The sequence below is a fragment of the Saccoglossus kowalevskii genome, chromosome 16 (genome assembly GCF_978046115.1).
Source record: "Saccoglossus kowalevskii chromosome 16, keSacKowa6.1, whole genome shotgun sequence".
NCBI lineage: Eukaryota > Metazoa > Hemichordata > Enteropneusta > Harrimaniidae > Saccoglossus > Saccoglossus kowalevskii.
The window spans coordinates 5013930-5033794 of NC_140656.1; the positions used below are offsets into that span (position 1 = coordinate 5013930).

The 19865-nt window shown below is 35.8% G+C and overlaps 1 protein-coding gene across 13 annotated transcripts in view; it reads left to right on the forward strand.

Moving 5' to 3' along the window:
• Nucleotides 1–73: 73 nt before the first annotated feature.
• Nucleotides 74–19865, forward strand: part of LOC100371395 (uncharacterized) — a 139945-nt gene continuing 120153 nt past the window's right edge. For all 13 annotated transcript variants that reach the window (XM_085491636.1, XM_085491638.1, XM_085491639.1 and 10 more), the window contains exons 1-2: nt 74–155; nt 11586–11673. In XM_085491636.1, coding sequence (XP_085347762.1) covers nt 100–155; nt 11586–11673 — 144 coding nt within the window. In that variant the 5' untranslated portion in view covers nt 74–99. The remainder of the gene's footprint in view (nt 156–11585; nt 11674–19865) is intronic.

Consider the following 19865-nt stretch of genomic DNA (forward strand, 5'->3'; position numbering starts at 1 on the left):
CCGAAATTCTTAATTAACAAGATTATTTTTGAGTCAATTATTTTTTCCTGTCAGAAACATGACATGCGCAGTAGATACTGTCTGCAAACGAGTATCAAGATGGCGGCAGAAGAATGGCGCACCTTGGCCTTTCGTAAGAAAGTAATGGCCCAGATGTGAGTACCTATTCTAAAACGTTGATAAATGCCATTCAAATAACCATAAGACACGTAGAAATCATCTGTCCAAGTTTGGTGTTCACTGCTTTTTCAAAACACGACGAGACTGCTTCCAATTGATTCCTTATTTTGGCAATTTGAGTGACAATTTAGGCTATTTTAGTTTTCTGGTGCGCCGGTCACTACTATTACCATGATTCATTTTTGTTGTTATCAAAATTTACTTTTGGTTCTTCTGAATATAATTTGGCCCACGAATTAAGACAGCCTTTAAATCGTACATGAGTAAGTAAGTAAATACAAATATTTTGATCTATAAATTGAAGGTTGAGTTGTCATTGAACTTGTAACCCGAATAAAATTATACATGTAGCGTTTTGATTGGCTTTCATCTGTTTTGCAGCAGTCACTGTTATTGTTCACTTCGGGAATACGAGACACAGGATCATAAAATAGTTACAAATCTGTAATTGATGTGATCGTCATTCATTTGTTTTGATGCAGTCATTGTTCATTTCTGGATTTATGACACACGGTTTCATAACATTGTTATAAATCTGTATTTGATGTGATTGGCATTTATTTGTTTTGATGCAGTCATTGTTCATTTCTGGATTATAGTTGTGTTCATGTTACACGAAGTACAGGCTAAGATTTAAGCTGATTTAGGCTTATCTAGCATATTTGCATTTCGGCTAGACCCAATTGCGTCCACGCACAGGGAGGGCCAGTCGTTAGCACGGGCTAAGGGCTGCCATTAGTTGGTGACCTTTGGTAAGCCGCTATTTACGAACGAAAAATGGATGACACGCGCGAGGTTCTATTTCTGCTGCTGGCATGTTTCGTTCTAATTTTGAAGCGACGTGCACAGGAACGCAAGAGAAGTTGGACCACTTATTTGGATGCACATAAACAGTATATAACCGGCGTAACACAATACAGCGTTTTATTAATGCATGTCGTAGACAGCGAACCAAATTTATTTTGTCTACGATTGGAGCTGCTGTACGCTCTACTACAGTGACCCGATTAGTGTGGAAGTGAGCGCGAAGTAATGACTGGTGGAATAGTGTCGTTATACGAACATGGGACAATTTTCACACCCAAAGGTCGCCGCAGAGGGCGCTTAGCCCTGGGCTAAGCGTTCGCGCATACTTCGTTAGCCCGTGCTAAGGTCTAGACCGCGTCTTAAATTCGGATTTAACCTGTACTTAGCATTCCTTAGCCCGTGCTAAGCGTTCACGCACGTTTTCTTAGCACGGGCTAAGGAATTTGACCTCTTAGCCCGTGCTAAGGAGCTGCGCGTGAACGCAACTTATGAGACACTGGTTCATAACATTGTTTGTTATAAATCTGTAATTGATGTGATCGGCATTTATTTGTTTTGCTGCAGTCATTGTTGATTACTGGATTATGAGACACTGGTTCATAACATTGTTTGTTATAAATCTATAGTTGATGTGATCGGCATTCATTTGTTTTGCAGCAGTCATAGTTTAAGATTATGAGACAGGTTCCTAACATTGATACAAAGTTGATGTGGTCAACATTCCCGAGATACATTACCAGAAGTTATTCACAAGAGGTCATAGTTCTCTAAGTTTGTTGTGTTTTATATCACAAAGTCACAACTTTGCCAAAACATTGATAAGTTTAACTTGTGTATACTTTCCATTTTTCTGAAATTAAAATATATGAGGAAATAATTAAACACATGCCAATCATCATCTGGCAATCAGAACTGGAAACACAAATGAAAAATTGTTTTGTGTGGGTATAGGATGTTCATTCAAAACTACCACAAAAACAACAAAACACAAGTGAACGTTGTCGGTGTACAAATGTTTGTTTCATGCATAAACTGCATCATTTGACCCCATAGGTGAAGAAAAAATAAAAAATTGCAAATATTTGAGGAAAATGTAATACTGTAAAATACTTTATTTTCACTTTTTTTCCTGAAGGGATGAATCAGTGAAAATAAAATCCAGCGAATTCATCCTTTTTTTTGTATATTTCAAATGCTCGACCCCATTATATAATGCTATATTCTGCATCACACACCAAAATAGTAGCTACATAATTTCTTCCCTTCATTACTAAAAGCTGGTTTATTGTGTTCATACACAATCTTGTTAGTGCCACAATCAAAGTGTTAGATGCCAGTATAAAAGCAACATTGCTAACTGACTAGTAAATTAGCTCACTAACGTGCTACACTGGTGTTCGAAATGCTACATGCAGCAGCAGTAATCCCAATATAGTTATCTCTTTCTCAGCTTCAGTCAGTTTGTCATAACCTGGGAAAGACTTGACATCAAATGGAGGTGCACTTTTTCTACCAAAATAAAAATAACATTACCTTCTATGAACTGCTGTATAGGTGATCCAAAAAATAAACCTAATAATAGGCATTAAGCTTCCACAGTGTGAACCAGGCCTAGTGCACCTTAGGTACCACACAACATGCACCATAGGTATTTTTGCCAGAAAACTGAATCTCCCATATTGATGGAATTTGTACATACGTTTGTTGGGCATTATGGGACCTTGATGCAAGTGATTTTGTTTTCAGATCAAATTCAAAATGGTTGGCTAGTCAAGTGGCTATTTTGTTTTATTGAATACTGTTTCAGAGCCATACATGTATCTTCAACAAGCTTTGACCAATCATGTCCTATCAGATACAAGATGTCAATCATTTTAATGTTAAAAAATTATAATCACATTCCTGACATGTTTACTTTCTAACTATATTACTATGTATGAACAAAACTATATATCCTTAAATTGGATAACTAATGGTGACTGTGCCATGCATGGCTTGTTTATTTGGCCATTGCCTTACCACTACACCTTGGCAGATCCTACATGTACAATGTATATAGCAGGGTTTAAGGTAGCGGGACTATTATTTCCATACTTGTTTTCATCTTCTAATTGGGACGAAACGACTACAAATAGACCCAGAAAAGTATATATTTTTAAAATCGCCAGACTTCAAGCTTTTCAAAGGTGTGTTTGCCATGCCCATATCTGCATTCTATGTTGCGTTACTCAATCAAAAGTGAAAAATTACTTTTTTTGTAAAAAAAATAATTTCGCATTTATGCTGGTGATAAGAAGTTTTGTTTTCACTTTTCCTAGTTGTTCAATAGTCTGGTAAATTGAATGTGTCTGGGCAGTTTTATTCAAGCAATGCGTTTTGAAAAGTAGTGTCCTGAATTTTAATTTCTGTTTTAGTCGCATTGACCCCAACTCAAACCACAACACATTGGTAAATAATCCATGAAATAGTTTGTCTGGACACATTCAAGTTCCTCTCATTGTTACCTTAAAGCTGTGAAAATTTGGTGTTAATCCGACGACAATAAATATACGTTATTTTTTGTTAAAGACCTTGTATTTTGAAAAACATAAACTCCTAGAAAACGTCGATGAAGTCACAGCAAAGATTTTCAAGCTTGTTTATCTGCACAAGTGATTTGTTTTCCGATCAATGTCTGTTTTAACATGTGTAGGGGCATCCAAATGTGTAAAGCTATTGGAAACCAAACAAATAAAGGAATGGGATAGCTATAGTTCGATAAAATCGGCAAATGAAAACACTAAAATCAATGATTTTTTCAGTGGCTGTGTGACCTTGTGTCTGACACATTCATATGCAAATGACTAATCTGTGAAATAAACAGGGGCGGAGACAAACCACTCAAATGTTTGGAAACACTCATTGTGTGTCAGATAGCTACTAATAACACATCCTAACATTGCTTTGTCTTGAGTTAATCTTTGAAACTTATAGGCACACAAATTAAACCTGTGTTGTTGATTTTAGAAAACACTACTGAAGCTGCCTTGCTTCCCTTCAGAAAATCTACATTTTAACCAACTTACATGGCATTCTAGGTTACGTTGACTTTGTCAGATGAAAGTTTATAGTGCATTTCATCAGTTAATAAATAAATGTGGAAATCGTAATTTTGAACACAAATAATAGTCTTGCTACCTTAAGGTAGCGGGACTATTATTTGCATACTTGTTTTCATCTTCTAATTGTGACTAAATAACTACAAATAGACCCGGGAAAGTATATATTTTTAGAATCGCCAGATTTCAAGCTTTTCACAAATGTATTTTGCATGCCGGTATCTGCATTCTACGACGTGTTACTCAATCAAAGGTGAAAAATTACTTTTTCTGTAAAAAAAATAATCACGCATTTATGCTGGCGATAAGAAGTATTTTTTTCACTTTTCCTAGTTGTTCAATAGTCTGGTAAATTTAATGTGTCTGGTCAGTTTTATTCAAGCAACGCGTTTTAAAAAATAGTGTGCTGAATTTCAATTGCTGTTTTAGTCGCATTGCCCCCAACTCAAACCACAACTCGTTGGTAAATAATCGATGAAATAGTTTGTCGGGATACATTCAAGTTCCTCTCACTGTCACCTTAAAGCTGTGAAAATTTGGTGTTAATCCGACGACAATAAGTATACGTTATTTTTTGTTAAAGACCTTGTATTTTGAAAAACATAAACTCCTAGAAAACGTCCATGAAGTAACAGCAAAGATTTTCAAACTTGTTTATCGGCACAATCAATTTGTTTTCCTATCAAGGTCTGTTTTAACATGTGTAGGGACATCCAAATGTGTAAGGCTATTGGAAACCAAAAAAATAAAGGAATGGGATAGCGATAATTGGATAAATTCGGCATATGAAAACACCAAAATCAATGATTTTCTTTTCAGTGGCTGTATGACCTTGTGTCTGACACATTCATATGCAAATGACTAATCTGTGAAACAAACAGGGGCGGAGACAAACCACTCAAATGTTTGGAAACACTCATTGTGTGTCAGATAGCTACTGATAACACATCCTAACATTGCTTTGTCTTGAGTTTATCTTTGAAACTTATAGGCACACAGATTAAACCTGTGTTGTTGATTTTGGAAAACACTACTGAGGCTGCCTTGCTTCCCTTCAGAAAATCTACATTTTAACCAACTTACATGACATTCTATGTTATGTTGACTTTATCACATGAAAGTTTATAGTGCATTTCATCAATTAATAAATAAATGTGAAAATCGTAATTTTCAACACAAATAATAGTCTCGCTACCTTAAGAGAGGCAAAGCGCCCATCAATTTGTAGTGCCCCTCTATTTATCTTCAGCGCTCTCTTTTGTTTTCGGTGAACAGCTGTTTCACGAGTCCCAGAAGATATCCCGACGACATTAATAAGAGACCTCTTATTTTTGTCAAAACAGTCAAATTGCTCGTTATAGCTGCATCACAGACAAAATTGTACAGTAGAAGATTTTTTTTCCAGTCAGAGATTGAGCTGACATTTTATATCTTTTACATACGGGCTAAAAACTTACCTACTGTATTTATCCGGGTATAAGCCCAGGGTCCTGAACATGGAAAATTGCCAAAAAATAGGGGTGGGCGTTTGCCAGGAGATCCCCGGCAAAAAAAAAGAAAATTCGCGTAAATTGACAACACGCAGATCGAACTGCGGCAGGGAATAGAACTGCAAATGAAAACATGCAACGACAATAAATGAACAATATGCAACACTAGAAGTAAAACAAAAATAATGTATTGCTTATAATGTGACAAATAGACCAGAAATAATAAAACTCAACAGTGAGGAATCATTTGAATTAGGATTTTCTCGCCGACAAACACGCCCAATACGCGTGAACTCAAAATGAATTAAAATGTCAGGGGTTAAACTGCGTAAAATTATTTCCGGTCTCGACAAATTACGAATTAACTGTCATACAAGATCAATAATAATTTACAAATTTACACAGTGAAAATTATAAAAATTCATAGCTGTTTGGAAAAACTTCTCAGATCTTTATTTGTACGTTCATTGCTATTTTCGTCAAACTCAAAACCCTCAAAGTCCAAGTCGGCGTCACTGTAGCCGTCGAACAAAATCCCTACAACTTATTCCTGAAGTTCGTCGATATCATCCCACACAATTTGTACTTAGCATTTTTATTAATCCACGGATTTCGCAGTCTGTCAGCTTAGCACTTTTCATTCATGTCTAATCACAATAAAGAGACAAGAAAAATGGGGACGCTCTGCTGCGATGGCACACGATGCTTTTGTTTACAGTCTGGCAATCATCTTTGACCTTTATGCATCTGCTTTACTGATTGGCTAAGAATGACATCACTACTAGTATTTCATTATAAAGGTCAAATCGTGACATTGCTTTCTGTCGCATACGACTTGTTTACCACTTCCGTGTGACTGAGAATGTTCTAGAACCGTACTGTGTCTGGGTGGAATTTTTAGAAGCTGGTTGAATAGGTAATAGGACACTGTAGAAGGCAATAGAAGGTAATGGAACATTCTAGAATTTGTAGTAAATTCCAGACTCATTATGTATGCTGATGTAATGGTCTATTTATAGACAGTGTGGGTATATATAGGGGAGTTGTTCAGATCGGAGATCAGATTGGAGATCTCGTTGAATTGTATTGGAGTTTAAGTATCTAGTTATTGGAGTAGTGGAGTTTTACCGCGTTATTGTACTTGATGTTTGCAGAGTATAATAATACCAGTACCAGTTGAAACCTCATCTGTTGGCTCCGTGTTCGTATTTTATCATCACCGCCAGGGAAGTCTTTTTGTTACTGTTGCCATTTTGGTATTTGAACCATCATACCTGTACTATACCAATTACGGTAATATTACGTTGCGTGTGACACTTTCTTATCAGACTTGACGCTTATCAGCCACGGTGAAAGTTATCATTCAGCAAGTTCCGGTGGTTGGAATGTCTCACTATATGGATATCGCGGTGGACTTGAAATAGGAAGTTTTTTTTTTATCCAACGACAGAAGAATAGTTTTCATGACAGAAATGCAATAACGGTGATAAAAGATGGTAAAAATTGCTGCCCCCAGTTATGGATTTGCAAGCTGCTAGCAAATATTTTATGAAGCCCAAATAATGTGATTTCAACCACTCTCCCAGGTTCAGGTTGCTACAATATTGCAACATTGGTTTCATTGTCGACGACGTTAAAGCCGACACTTGCTTAGCGGCTCTCCTTATATGATTTGCTTTAATCGTATGTAAGGAAGCACGACAAACCAAACGGCCGGCCCTATTCATGGCCACGACATATTTCAAAAAGAGAACTACTGTTTCTGCTTTAATATATATTTTTATAGACTTGCTGTCTGTTATGATTCTGAAAAAAAAATCAGCGGTGAATGCGCTGCCCTGAAGGCAGAAAGCTGTCACAGCTATTTCGCGTTCACCCCTTGTTTTACGCAATTAACAATTATATTTAAAGAATTTTTGTAAGCATCACAACAGACTTCAAGAAAGTCAACTGTTAATATAACCACAGTCAACGAATAAAAAATAGTTTTTTGTTATTTTTTGTGTAGAAAAAGATCCCCTGGGCGTGTGCCCGGATATGACCTCAACTTTTTTATTTTGTCAAAAGTGGGGGTGTGGGCGTTTGTCCAGGCATGGGCTCTGGATAAGTACGGTAATTAGATCAATTCAATCTAATAATTTTTTCCTCTGTTTTTAGCTCTGTTGTTGGCATATGAGTAATTGTTTGTTGCCACCTGAAAACTACAAATTTATTTTCTATGATACTATGATCTCTTTTGGTGAAAAGTGAACTTCTTGTTAAAAACGGCAAGTCTGATAGAACCTCTCAGAATTATATCTTCAACTCTCTAATGTAGATGAATATTTTTGGTAAAAAGTGGTACTTGTTTAAAACTGCAAGGCCAATTGCTTTGCTTTGATATGTGTTTAATTTTGCAGTTTTGAGCTGCCCAAGGTTTTCATGGTGTTTCATTTCGCGGATCGTTGAAAAATAAAAACTATTTGCAGCTCATTACAGTCTGACATTTAATCACTGTATCCTTTATTTTAAGTAAATAATTTTAAATGACCAGACAGTTATATATCTTTAGAAAACAAATGTTTTCACAGCTTGCTGTACGATCACAGGAAAAATGTCCCTATAACCAACACCATTTTGCTCATCCTACTCGATGCATGCTTCATCAAAAAAATAATGTTCACCAAAAAAATACTCAGTATATTTAATGTAATGTGCATTTATTTTTTTATTTTATTGGGAACGAAAGTATATTCTAAAAGAAGTTTCAAATAAAAACAAACATGAATCCATTGCTTAGTAGCAAATGATCACGGTAGCACATTCTGTACAAAAGTAACGTACAAAAAATATATTTGTTGAATTGTTATGAAATGCAATTCAAATTCAATTTAGCTTCATTGTAAGCGAATGATTCTAATAGCCTGTAAATACTTGATGCGATACGATATCTGCCATGTTTTTTCCCATACACAAGTTGACCTGAAACGGTGGTCTTTGACCTAATAGGTCAAGTCACTAATTACCCAATCAAAATGCTGGATGATGCCAACGTGTTCAAATTACCATAGTTCATGTTAATGACGCAACATGTAAGTGATTCGCTGATGTTGTAGTACGATTTTTTGGCTTTGATTTTGATGGGAAGACGGCATTAGTTGTTTTCAGAAGATAAAGAATAATTTAACATTGAGTATGGTGATAACAGCTCATTATCAAAACGAAGCTTGCCCATTCACGCTAGTCACAATAAACATCATACACTTGAATAGGTGTCAATGGCTATGGTAAAACCTGATTTAGAATCAAATTTAGACATCAGGAAAGATCAAAATGTTCGAAAAATGATGCCTAAATTAGAGATTTTACAGAAATCAGTCATTGTACTTTATTATTGATTGTATGATCGTGGGTCAGGAGTGAGTGTTGTTTCGACTGGGCTATTGTGTTTTACATTCCAACATAAAACAGAACATTTTTGTGTAGTTTTGATTTCATGTTTTCCGACTTGCCGCAAAATTTCGCGAAATTAAAACCGCATGAATATTTTCTACTTCTACAGTAGGTACCTCCGTTGGACCTCTCTCAGATTTATTTCAATTTGTGACAATATCTTCAAATTGATGAATATTTTAGTAATTTTGGTACTATAGGCGGACCTGTCTCAGATTTGTTCATTTTGTGATATCTTCAGTTCTTTAATTGAAATCTGCATTGGTAACAGCGGAGCTATCTCAGCCGACAGGCTGCTTGTCTATATTTTACTTTTACTTTTATGATGCCTCAGCAAAACATATTATTTTTTCACATAAATAATTGGTCACTACTTTTAAATGAGTTTATTATATTGTGCGATAAAAAAACATCTGGTCTTTCTTCACTGTTATACTGTGTTGGTTAATTTTTTTTCTTTGCCTTCACAGCAGAATTTTCTTATTTTTCCCGACAACCATTTCTTCAATTTTCTTTGTTCCCAGTAACTTGATATGTTAATCAGGGATTTTTTTAAACAAGGGAACAGGGGTGCAGCACCCTCATGCCATGGCCATGCACCCCCTTACCCTGGGAAGCAGATCCTCTGGCAACCATAAAATTCTGATTGACATGGGATCACATGTGGCCACAGTCGTCAACTGTGACATGTCTGATAGTAATTTTGGCATCAAGGAAGCCATGGAATGCTCCATTTGAACTTAGAATTATCAAAAACTTCACACTCTGGTAGGGAGTACCCTATCTCTACCACTTGGTGGCGCCACTGATTGCAGTGTTCTCTCTTGTAGTTTTTTTTCTAGAAAAACCCTTGTTAATGATATGATGATACAACATTGTATCAAAATGAAACCTTCCCCCTGTTTGTCCTTTGATTTACATAGTGCTCTGAAATCACAAATAAACCAAATTGTATTCTAATTTAGGCATCAGGTGGGATTGAAATGTTGCAAAAGCGGTGCCTAAATTACATTACTTTTACAGTACATGGAAGGAAGTGAAGGAACCATAATGTTCTTAAGATTGGGCTAAACGTGGCCGAATGCCATAAATTAAGTGATACAGTGTTTTTGACAGTACTTGTTGACTTTTTTTTGTATGGAAATTTTCACATGCAAACCCTACCCAAATGCTGTTGCTTTGAACTAATTTTTTGGAGTTGTGACATTGTAACACAAATCAGGGTAAGTAATCGGAGTTTAACGGTATATACCGTATTACACCGGGCACGCGCCCCTCCCTGGGCAAGTGCCCAACCCCTGTTTTCACAAAAGTTACATGTTGGGGACATCCTCGGTTAAACGCCCAGGGTGATTTTTAGCCAAGAACGGGGTCAACAATAAAGTTTTATTTGTCAAAAACGTACGTGTTCGATTTATTTAAAAAGTGTGTTTGTTACGGTAGTTCTCTTTTTGGAGCTTTGTTTGTGTTTTTACGTAAAAACTCATTGGAACTTAACGACGTAAGATGAACCACGCAGCATGTGGCGCACATATTCTGCTTTCTCTTCATTCACGATGAATCCAATATTGCAATATTCCATACCTTGGTGAGTGGTTTGAAGCACTTAGCTTTGGTTTCAAAACGTAGCATTTCGCTGACTGTGAATCCATAACGGGAGCTAGCACTTTTGAGACATCACGTCGTAAACTTGCTACTTTCTTTCCATCCTTTATCACAGCATGTGGATTATATTTCTGTCATTGAAGAAAAAACATTTTGCCGACCTCAAGTCCATTACGATAACCATAATGAGGCATGCCGACGATGGGAACTTGTTGCATCATTGTTATTTTTGTAATTTTGTCACGTGTGTGGGTGCGTGAATAAATCATGTTAATGAGGTCGACCAGAGTTTATTTTCAGTCTGTTTTTTATGTATTGCCATTTGGATATGTTTATATATTCACAATAGTTTGTAAACATTTCACATCAGTAATAAAAGGTTTATTTGTTTCATAACCCTGTCTGCTATTCTTCAGTAATTACGATGCGATGTATCAATACGTGCGTGAACAAAATTATGCTAATGAGGTCATCGCCATCTTGGATTACAAGCGGTAGTTTTTCCCGGCCGTTTCGACTTGCACTGATCACGGTTACAGGTACTAAAAAAGTAACCGTGCATTGATTACAATACTTTGTAGCCAATTTCAGTGAGTAATACAACTTCATTCGCTGATATAAAACAAGTTTTATTCTTGAAATTCGACCCCGTGTCTTAGTGTTCCCACAGTTCTTGATCGAGTGCTCACGTTTATTGAAACCTCGCATAAATCAAGAAATAAGTACGTGTACAAAGTGTACGAAAGCATTCCTTTATTTGACCTTATCATACGATCACATAAACAACTTTTTAAAATCTTTTTTGGGGTGGTCCTCTGGTAAGCCCACCCCCAATTTTTCCTGATTTTGTATGTTCAGGCCCCTGGGCGCGTGCCCGAGGTAATACGGTAGGTAAACTATTTGACAGCCATAAATACTGTTATAATGAATATATCGAAACAAAATATATTCAGAATTTGTTTTTCCTCCACAGAGAGGATGCAGTACGGGCAGCTGGTAATCCTACTACCAAGTCTAGTGTGGAAATGGAAAACCATGTGTTTCAGAAGGCAAAGACAAGGGTGAGTCACTCAAATTATCATTACCAATTTCTTATGATCAGAATCTAATAGACGGAGCGCACTGATGGGACTGTACCCCGGCTGAGTGTATAAAACAATCTCCAAATGTAACTTCTAATATTAAAGGGTGTTTGTTAAATTTCATGTAAACAGTGTATTTTTCATATGTTGTGTACATCGCTACAAGTCCCATATATCAAACAGGATGCTGCGCGATCACCACCATCTTTTACTTATGCTTGAAAAGTTTTACCACTATGCCATTTAAATTTGACAAATACATCATAGTATAATTTGAACTTGATGTTTAGAACTATTTGAAAATACTCAGACTGGTTCTGTTGGCATTGTACTAATTATTGACTGTCAAGGTCTTAGATGATATAATACCGACACAATCATTTGCTCAGGTTGCATTACAGTAGGCTGGTACTGTAAAATACTTTATTTTTGCTTGGAATTATTTTTTGCTATATTCACTGAAGGGATGATTCAGTGAAAATAAAATCCAGTGAATATATCTTTTTTCCAATATTTACATTCAACTCATCAAAAATCAGTGAAAATAAATTCCATACAAAAAACACTCAAAAAGTATTTTCAGCAAAAATTATTTGCAGCTAAAATAAAGTATTTTACAGTAAGTTATTACTGCTTACCTGTAATTGTTTTTGTTTTGAATTTTTCTTCTAGTTATAGCGCCCTCTGCATTTGAAGTTTTGTTTTGTGAAGTGTTTCTGTTCTGTTCTGTGTATGTCTCCCTCTATAGCTTGAAATGAGATATATTTTTCATTTGTTGATATGGATTGATATCACTGATATATGTTTATTCGCAGCAAATTTCGTTATATTTTTTTGGGTCTATATAGCCTGTTAGGTGCGTGTACTAAAAACATTCTGTGGACAACACACTGCTGAAAAAGTTGATCTAGCTTTGTGTGCACTGTTGATGTGTTGGTCTGCCATTTAGGTATAGTTTAAAGTTAAAAATACAGCAGTAATACAATATATGTATTGATAACATAATATTATATATCACTGATTATACATGTTAACATGTACAGTGCTGGGATTTCTTTTTTCACCCATGAATTTAGATATGAAATAGTGGGTATAACTTTTTCACCTGCCCTGTACTTTTTAGTCCCTGTATTCAGATAGATTGACTTTTGTGTGTGCATGCATGCGTGTGTGCGTCCAGACCTATATCTTCGACATGCCTGAATTGATTACATTTAAACTTCACACACACATCATACATAGTACCTGCACATCAATTTGTTTCACGATCTGATTCAAGATGGCCGAATCATAGATATACAGATGTATTGGTTTGACGATCCGATTCAAGCAATATTTCTCAATATGGATAAGTACTCGTTTGATGATCAGATACAAGATGAATGAATGTCAATCATTTTAATGTTAAAAAATCATCAGTATACTTAATTATGATGTTTATTTCAGACTATTCGATGCTTTAATTTTACCAATTCTTTTGTACGGGGCAGAAATTTGGGGGTTTAAGCAATATATTCAGGCTGAAAGAGTGCAGTTGAAATTTTGTAAACATTTTCTTGGGGTTGGTGATAAAACATGTACTGAAGCCGTACTTAGGGAATGTGGGCGATTACCCATTTTTGTAAACTCCTTGTTAAAATGTATAAAATACTGGTTACGAGTCACAGAACTTCCTGAAGGGAGGGTTGTAAAGCATGCTTACAGACTTGTGTATAAAATAGATGAAAATGGAAGGACATCGTGGGCCACTGAAATTAAAAATATACTTTATATGTACGGCTTTGGTATGGTTTGGATATCCCAAGGCGTGGGGGATGTAAACCTGTTTTTGGTACAGTTCAAGCAGCGGGTAATTGATATTCATAGGCAGGATTGGTACAGTGAAATATGTTGCACTGCCAAACTAAGGTCATATTGTAGTTTTAAAACCATGCTTGAACCAGAAAGATATCTTTTTGTAGTCACAGAGGCTAAACACAGACATGCTCTAGCACGTATTCGCTGTTCTAGTCATAGATTGCGCATTGAAGAGGGGCGCTATACAGGGTTGGAAATTGATGAAAGAATATGCGAGTTTTGTTTATCTAATGTAGAGGACGAATACCATTTTGTTCTTATTTGCCCATTATTTCACTATGAGGAAACAGTAAATTCCTGAGTATTTTTGGCATCTTCCCAATTCAGAAAAATATTACAGTCTAATGCGCTCAAAATCCGCAAACGGTACTATGTAATCTTGGTAAATTTCTACATAAAGCATTCAATCTTAGAAAGAATTTTGTTATATATATATATATATATATATATATATATATATATATGTATTTTACAATTTCTGTACATTCTCCAGTGCTTGTGTATTCTTTTGTTTTTCTGTTATGTATAGTCGTATGGGCCGGTGGCCTAAAAGACAATAAACATTATATAGTGAAGAAATAATATACAGTTATAGGATTGATCCTTGTAGTTTTCCCGAATTATTGGGAAATTTCAACGAATATTATTTATTTTTTATAAAATAATGTTGCAACATAAATTCAATACTTCCAAGACATCCTATTTTAGAATGTTTACTCCAAAAAAAGTATTTTGTACTGGGTAAAAGAAATCCTAAAAGTTTGTGACTTAATCTGAATCAATAATTATGTAAAACAAATAAATGGGATAATTGTGTTGACCTTATTTGGTAATTTGAATACCTTTGAACAAGCTTAATAAAACCGTTACATAAGTGATAAATCAATATATAGATGAAATTGTTTGCCTTGATAACTTGTGGCTAATAGACACAAGTCCCCTGTCTTATGAACCCCAGTGAAATCTTCCCCTCTGCTGAAATCACATATATCTATCAGTCTCAGAATTATAGAAGTTTACCGAAGAAACGTGAGGTTGAAAACAGAAAACAAAAAAACGCACCATTTTCTAAATACACTGTACATGTTCATCATCAATTTTTTCTGATTTATTTCAAGATTTTTAGTAAATAGAAAAAAAAACAATTTACAACATTTACTAATGACAGAGAGAGCATAACATATATTATACAAATGTACATGACTTGTATGTATAAGTATTCAAATTTGCTGATGATTTTACAGCTCAAATAAAAGTGTATTTTACTTGAATTTTAGAGATGCTTTAATTTGCGCGAGCTATAATCAAACAATTTGATGGCAACCTGTAATCGACTAGCAATAAAAAATTTCACTTGTTTGATTGACCACGATCATCATTCATATACTTTTCTGATGCATGTTAGTTCATTGAATAACATGCTGAATTGGCCTTCCAAGAATGCCTGCATTGTTATCTGAGTCAAAGACTATATCCCAGCATATGGCTGATGTTTTAAAACATTGTTTTAGTCTGCTTTGTGGTATGGACTAAATTTCATTTTAACCATTAATGGTAATGAATTGTTTCTACAATGAGCATGACTAGTTTGACTCATTGTTGATTCTTGTACTGACCATTATCATATCCTTAGAGGACTCTTAGGTTGTTATAACTGACGACGTAACTATGTATGGTTGTTAATAAAGGGCAGGGATGCTCTCTTAAATAATTGGTTTGACTATGTCTCTTTCATTATTGCATACAATATCATAAAAAACCTTGTTAATAATGGACGGTGTGTACTTCTTTAATTCTATGATCCTACTTATTCTAATTTTTATTTAGTTTTTGCTTACCACTTTCAGTAGTCTGCCCAATTAAAAAATCTGTTACCAGTTTTACATACACTTTGTATGCATTCGTCAGATTGTATGCAATATGGTTGCTATAGCAACCTGTTAACCCAAGCAATATCAATATAATAAAGCCACCTAAATTGGATAAGATGAAAACATATGTCCAGGAAGGCTGGAAGGTGAATACAAATAATGCTGAATTGTGTGATTGTGATTTAAGGCTTTGCAGGAATCTGCATAAAAGACATGTTCTTCTCTGTGAGCATTGCAAATTTAATTCCTGACTAGACGATATCCTTCACAAAGACGATAGAAATCTTTTTATGGAAAAAAAAATCTTTCGTGACGGATTTTCTCCATCTTTCTGTCAATTAATTTTTTTACAAAAGCGTATTTGCAATTTGATGCAAGGCATCTTTTATGAGTGTATTCACACCTGATTTCTATGCAGTACTCTTCTGTCAACTAAAATTGATTTTGTGTTGTATCTATCAGGGGATTCAAATTCATGCTAACTATAATGCATGGTGAAACTATAGTTGGCTTGATTTAAAAAGAAAATCATTGAGGCATCTTAAAGGTGTTCATCTTTTAGTGTTACAAGTATTACTATACAATGCTTGAAGTCAATGCAGATTACATTGTGCTATTCACAGTAAATGCAACCATTTAATTTATGCAATTAGTAAATTTCATTGTCAAATAGTCTTTTTTAAAAAAAAAACAGCAATGAATTCCTGGTATACTGGTATATATCAGAAGTGAATTTAGGGAGGGAGATAGGAAGAGGAGGTGGTGCATATATATCAACCCCTAGACAGAAGTTCAACGGAATCAGTCTTTGACATACTGAAGATTAAAATTACTAGGAGAAAAATGAGACAAGCAAGTTTACCATGCTGCAATCCACGCATAAGTAGCTTGCCATTCTGGGAATAGACAACTTGCCATTTAAAGGCCCTTGCTGCAATCATAGGAATAGACAACTTGCCATTTAAAGGCCCATGCTGCATTCCTAGGAATAGACAACTTGCCATTTAAAGGCCCATGCTGCATTCCTAGGAATAGACAACTTGCCATTTAAAGGCTCATGCTGCAAACCTAGGATTAGACGACTTGCCATTTAAAGGCCCATGCTGCAAACCTAGGATTAGACGACTTGCCATTTAAAGGCACATGCTGCAAATTTAGGATTAGACAACTTGCCATTTAAAGGCCCATGCTGCAATAATAGGCATAGACAACTTGCCATATAAAGGCCCATGCTGCAATCCCGGGAATAGACAACTTGCCATTTAAAGGCCCACGCTGCAAACCTAGGATTAGATCACTTGCCATTTAAAGGCCCATGCTGCAAACCTAGGATTAGACAACTTGCCATTTAAAGGCCCATGCTGCAAACCTAGGATTAGACGACTTGCCATTTAAAGGCTCATGCTGTAAACTTAGGATTAGACGACTTGCCATCTAAAGGCCCATGCTGTAAACTTAGGATTAGACGACTTGCCATTTAAAGGCCCATGCTGCAAACCTAGGATTAGACGACTTGCCATTTAAAGGCTCATGCTGCAAACTTAGGATTAGACAACTTGCCATTTAAAGGCTCATGCTGCAAACTTGGGATTAGACAACTTGCCATTTAAAGGCCCATGCTGTAATCATAGGAATAGACAACTTGCCATTTAAAGGCCTATGCTGCAATAATAGGAATATACAACTTGCCATTTGAAGGCCCATGCTGCATTCCTAGGAATAGACAACTTGCCATTTAAAGGCCCATGCTGTAAACTTAGGATTAGACGACTTGCCATATAAAGGCCCATGCTGCATTCCCAGGAATAGACAACTTGCCATTTAATGGCCCATGCTCCATTTCTAGGATTAGACAACTTGCTAATTAAAGGCCCATGCTGCAATCCTAAGAATAGCCAACTGTAGAAACCAAATGTCAGCACCCAAGACAGACAACAGGGATTATCTTGTGGTCAGGTCACAACACAGTAAACCTAATCATAAACCCAACAGTTATTGTGTGCATTTAGAACCCTGCTTGTCATAAGAGAGTGGAGGTAGACTTGCATCATACTGCTTAAAATATGAAATATTTATAGTTGCATTTCTCTCAATTGACGACGACTTGCCATTTAAAGGCCCATGCTGCAAACCTAGGATTAGACGACTTGCCATTTAAAGGCTCATGCTGCAAACTTAGGATTAGACAACTTGCCATTTAAAGGCTCATGCTGCAAACTTGGGATTAGACAACTTGCCATTTAAAGGCCCATGCTGTAATAATAGGAATAGACAACTTGCCATTTAAAGGCCCATCCTGCAATCCTGGGAATAGACAACTTGCCATTTAAAGGCCCATGCTGTAATCATAGGAATAGACAACTTGCCATTTAAAGGCCTATGCTGCAATAATAGGAATATACAACTTGCCATTTAAAGGCCCATGCTGTAAACTTAGGATTAGACGACTTGCTATTTAAAGGCCCATGCTGCAAACTTAGGATTAGACGACTTGCCATTTAAAGGCTCATGCTGCAAATTTAGGATTAGACGACTTGCCATTTAAAGGCCCATGCTGCAAACTTAGGATTAGACGACTTGCCATTTAAAGGCTCATGCTGCAAACTTAGGATTAGACGACTTGCCATTTAAAGGCCCATGCTGCAAACTTAGGATTAGACGACTTGCCATATAAAGGCCCATGCTGCATTCCCAGGAATAGACAACTTGCCATTTAATGGCCCATGCTCCATTTCTAGGATTAGACAACTTGCTAATTAAAGGCCCATGCTGCAATCCTAAGAATAGCCAACTGTAGAAACCAAATGTCAGCACCCAAGACAGACAACAGGGATTATCTTGTGGTCAGGTCACAACACAGTAAACCTAATCATAAACCCAACAGTTATTGTGTGCATTTAGAACCCTGCTTGTCATAAGAGAGTGGAGGTAGACTTGCATCATACTGCTTAAAATATGAAATATTTATAGTTGCATTTCTCTCAATTGATTAGTCTTTCAGTAATTGGAAAAGATATGTCCCAAGAAAATAGACATGTAAATTTATTTGATACATTGAGCTCATTAGTTCCAGTTCGGATAAAGTCTGAAAATGACTTGTAATTTTTGCATCTACGTGCACCCACAACCGTATCTCTGACATGTCTGAACCAATAACATTCAAACTTGTACATGAACATATTGAGATACATACGCATTTATTTCTAGATCTCATTTAGGATGGTTGATTTTAGTGCTAAAATTAATCAAAATCAAGCCATTTTGCAACCGAATTTTGGTCACAATGGACGGAAATCATTTAAACTTGGGAGATTATAAGACTTTGACGCATGTCACTTTGTTTTGAAGATCTGATGGTGTTTTAACACCTCATTTGTTGATGCAATTTTCTGCATTCTGTTAAGCAGGTGATGTGTTAATAAATGCTGTTCAGAGGCCATATCTCTGACATGTTTAAAGGTCACACATACATCATACAATAAATCTCTTGAGATGCATTTGCACGTGCATTCATTTCATGATCAAGATGGTCTAATGGCCGTAATTATGAATTCTGTAGTGGAATTTCTTTATCAATTTATTTGTTCAGTAATATATACAATGTAGTTGAAACCATTTATGGTTTTCACCTGTGGTTTTATTTTATAGTAATATTCACATGTTTGTAATTTAATGATGTCATCTATTTCAACATTTTATTTTGAGAAACACAGATTAACCAGAAATATCTGCAATTTGAAAATGTTGCTTTGTTGATGGTATTACTTCAGAACATGTAGCTCAATATAATTATGAAGTTTCTGAATTTTTCCTTAAATTATTTGTGTGTTCATCCTTAAAACGGGTATTAATTATGTTCAAGCTGAATTAAAAATTATACAATATTTCCTGAAGTCTCATAAAATTTCTTTCAACCAACCTTTTGTGAAATTAAGGCAGTTAGTCATTTTTGGCAAGAAATTAGTGAGCTCTCACATTAGTCTTTACGAGTGATCATGTAAGCTAGTGTTGGATATGTTGTATCTCTCTGTAAACTCTTATGTTTGTAATCTGTCTCAACCCTTACACCTCCATTAGGCCAAAAAAAAAACAACTTATGTTGCCCTCAAGTCGGAAAATTGGGTCGGTCGGTCGGATTTTTTTTTTTAAACTCGTGAAAACTAAGGGTATTGTAAATAGCCGAGGTATATGGGGGAAAAAAAACGCGACCCGATATTTCATATTTTTCGATCGGTCGCTGAGGGCAACAAAACCATTTTTTTTTGGCCTTAGGTCAACTGCTGTTATGGTCTACAAAATGTTTTCATAAAAAATGTTCCAAAATAATGTGTAACTTTTGACCCAAATTTGTAAACGGACTTTATTAGTAAATCATGTGCTTATGTAGATATGTCTATAGTAATTTCTTTTAAAGATGCCAGTTTCTCTGTGATAAGCTCAGGT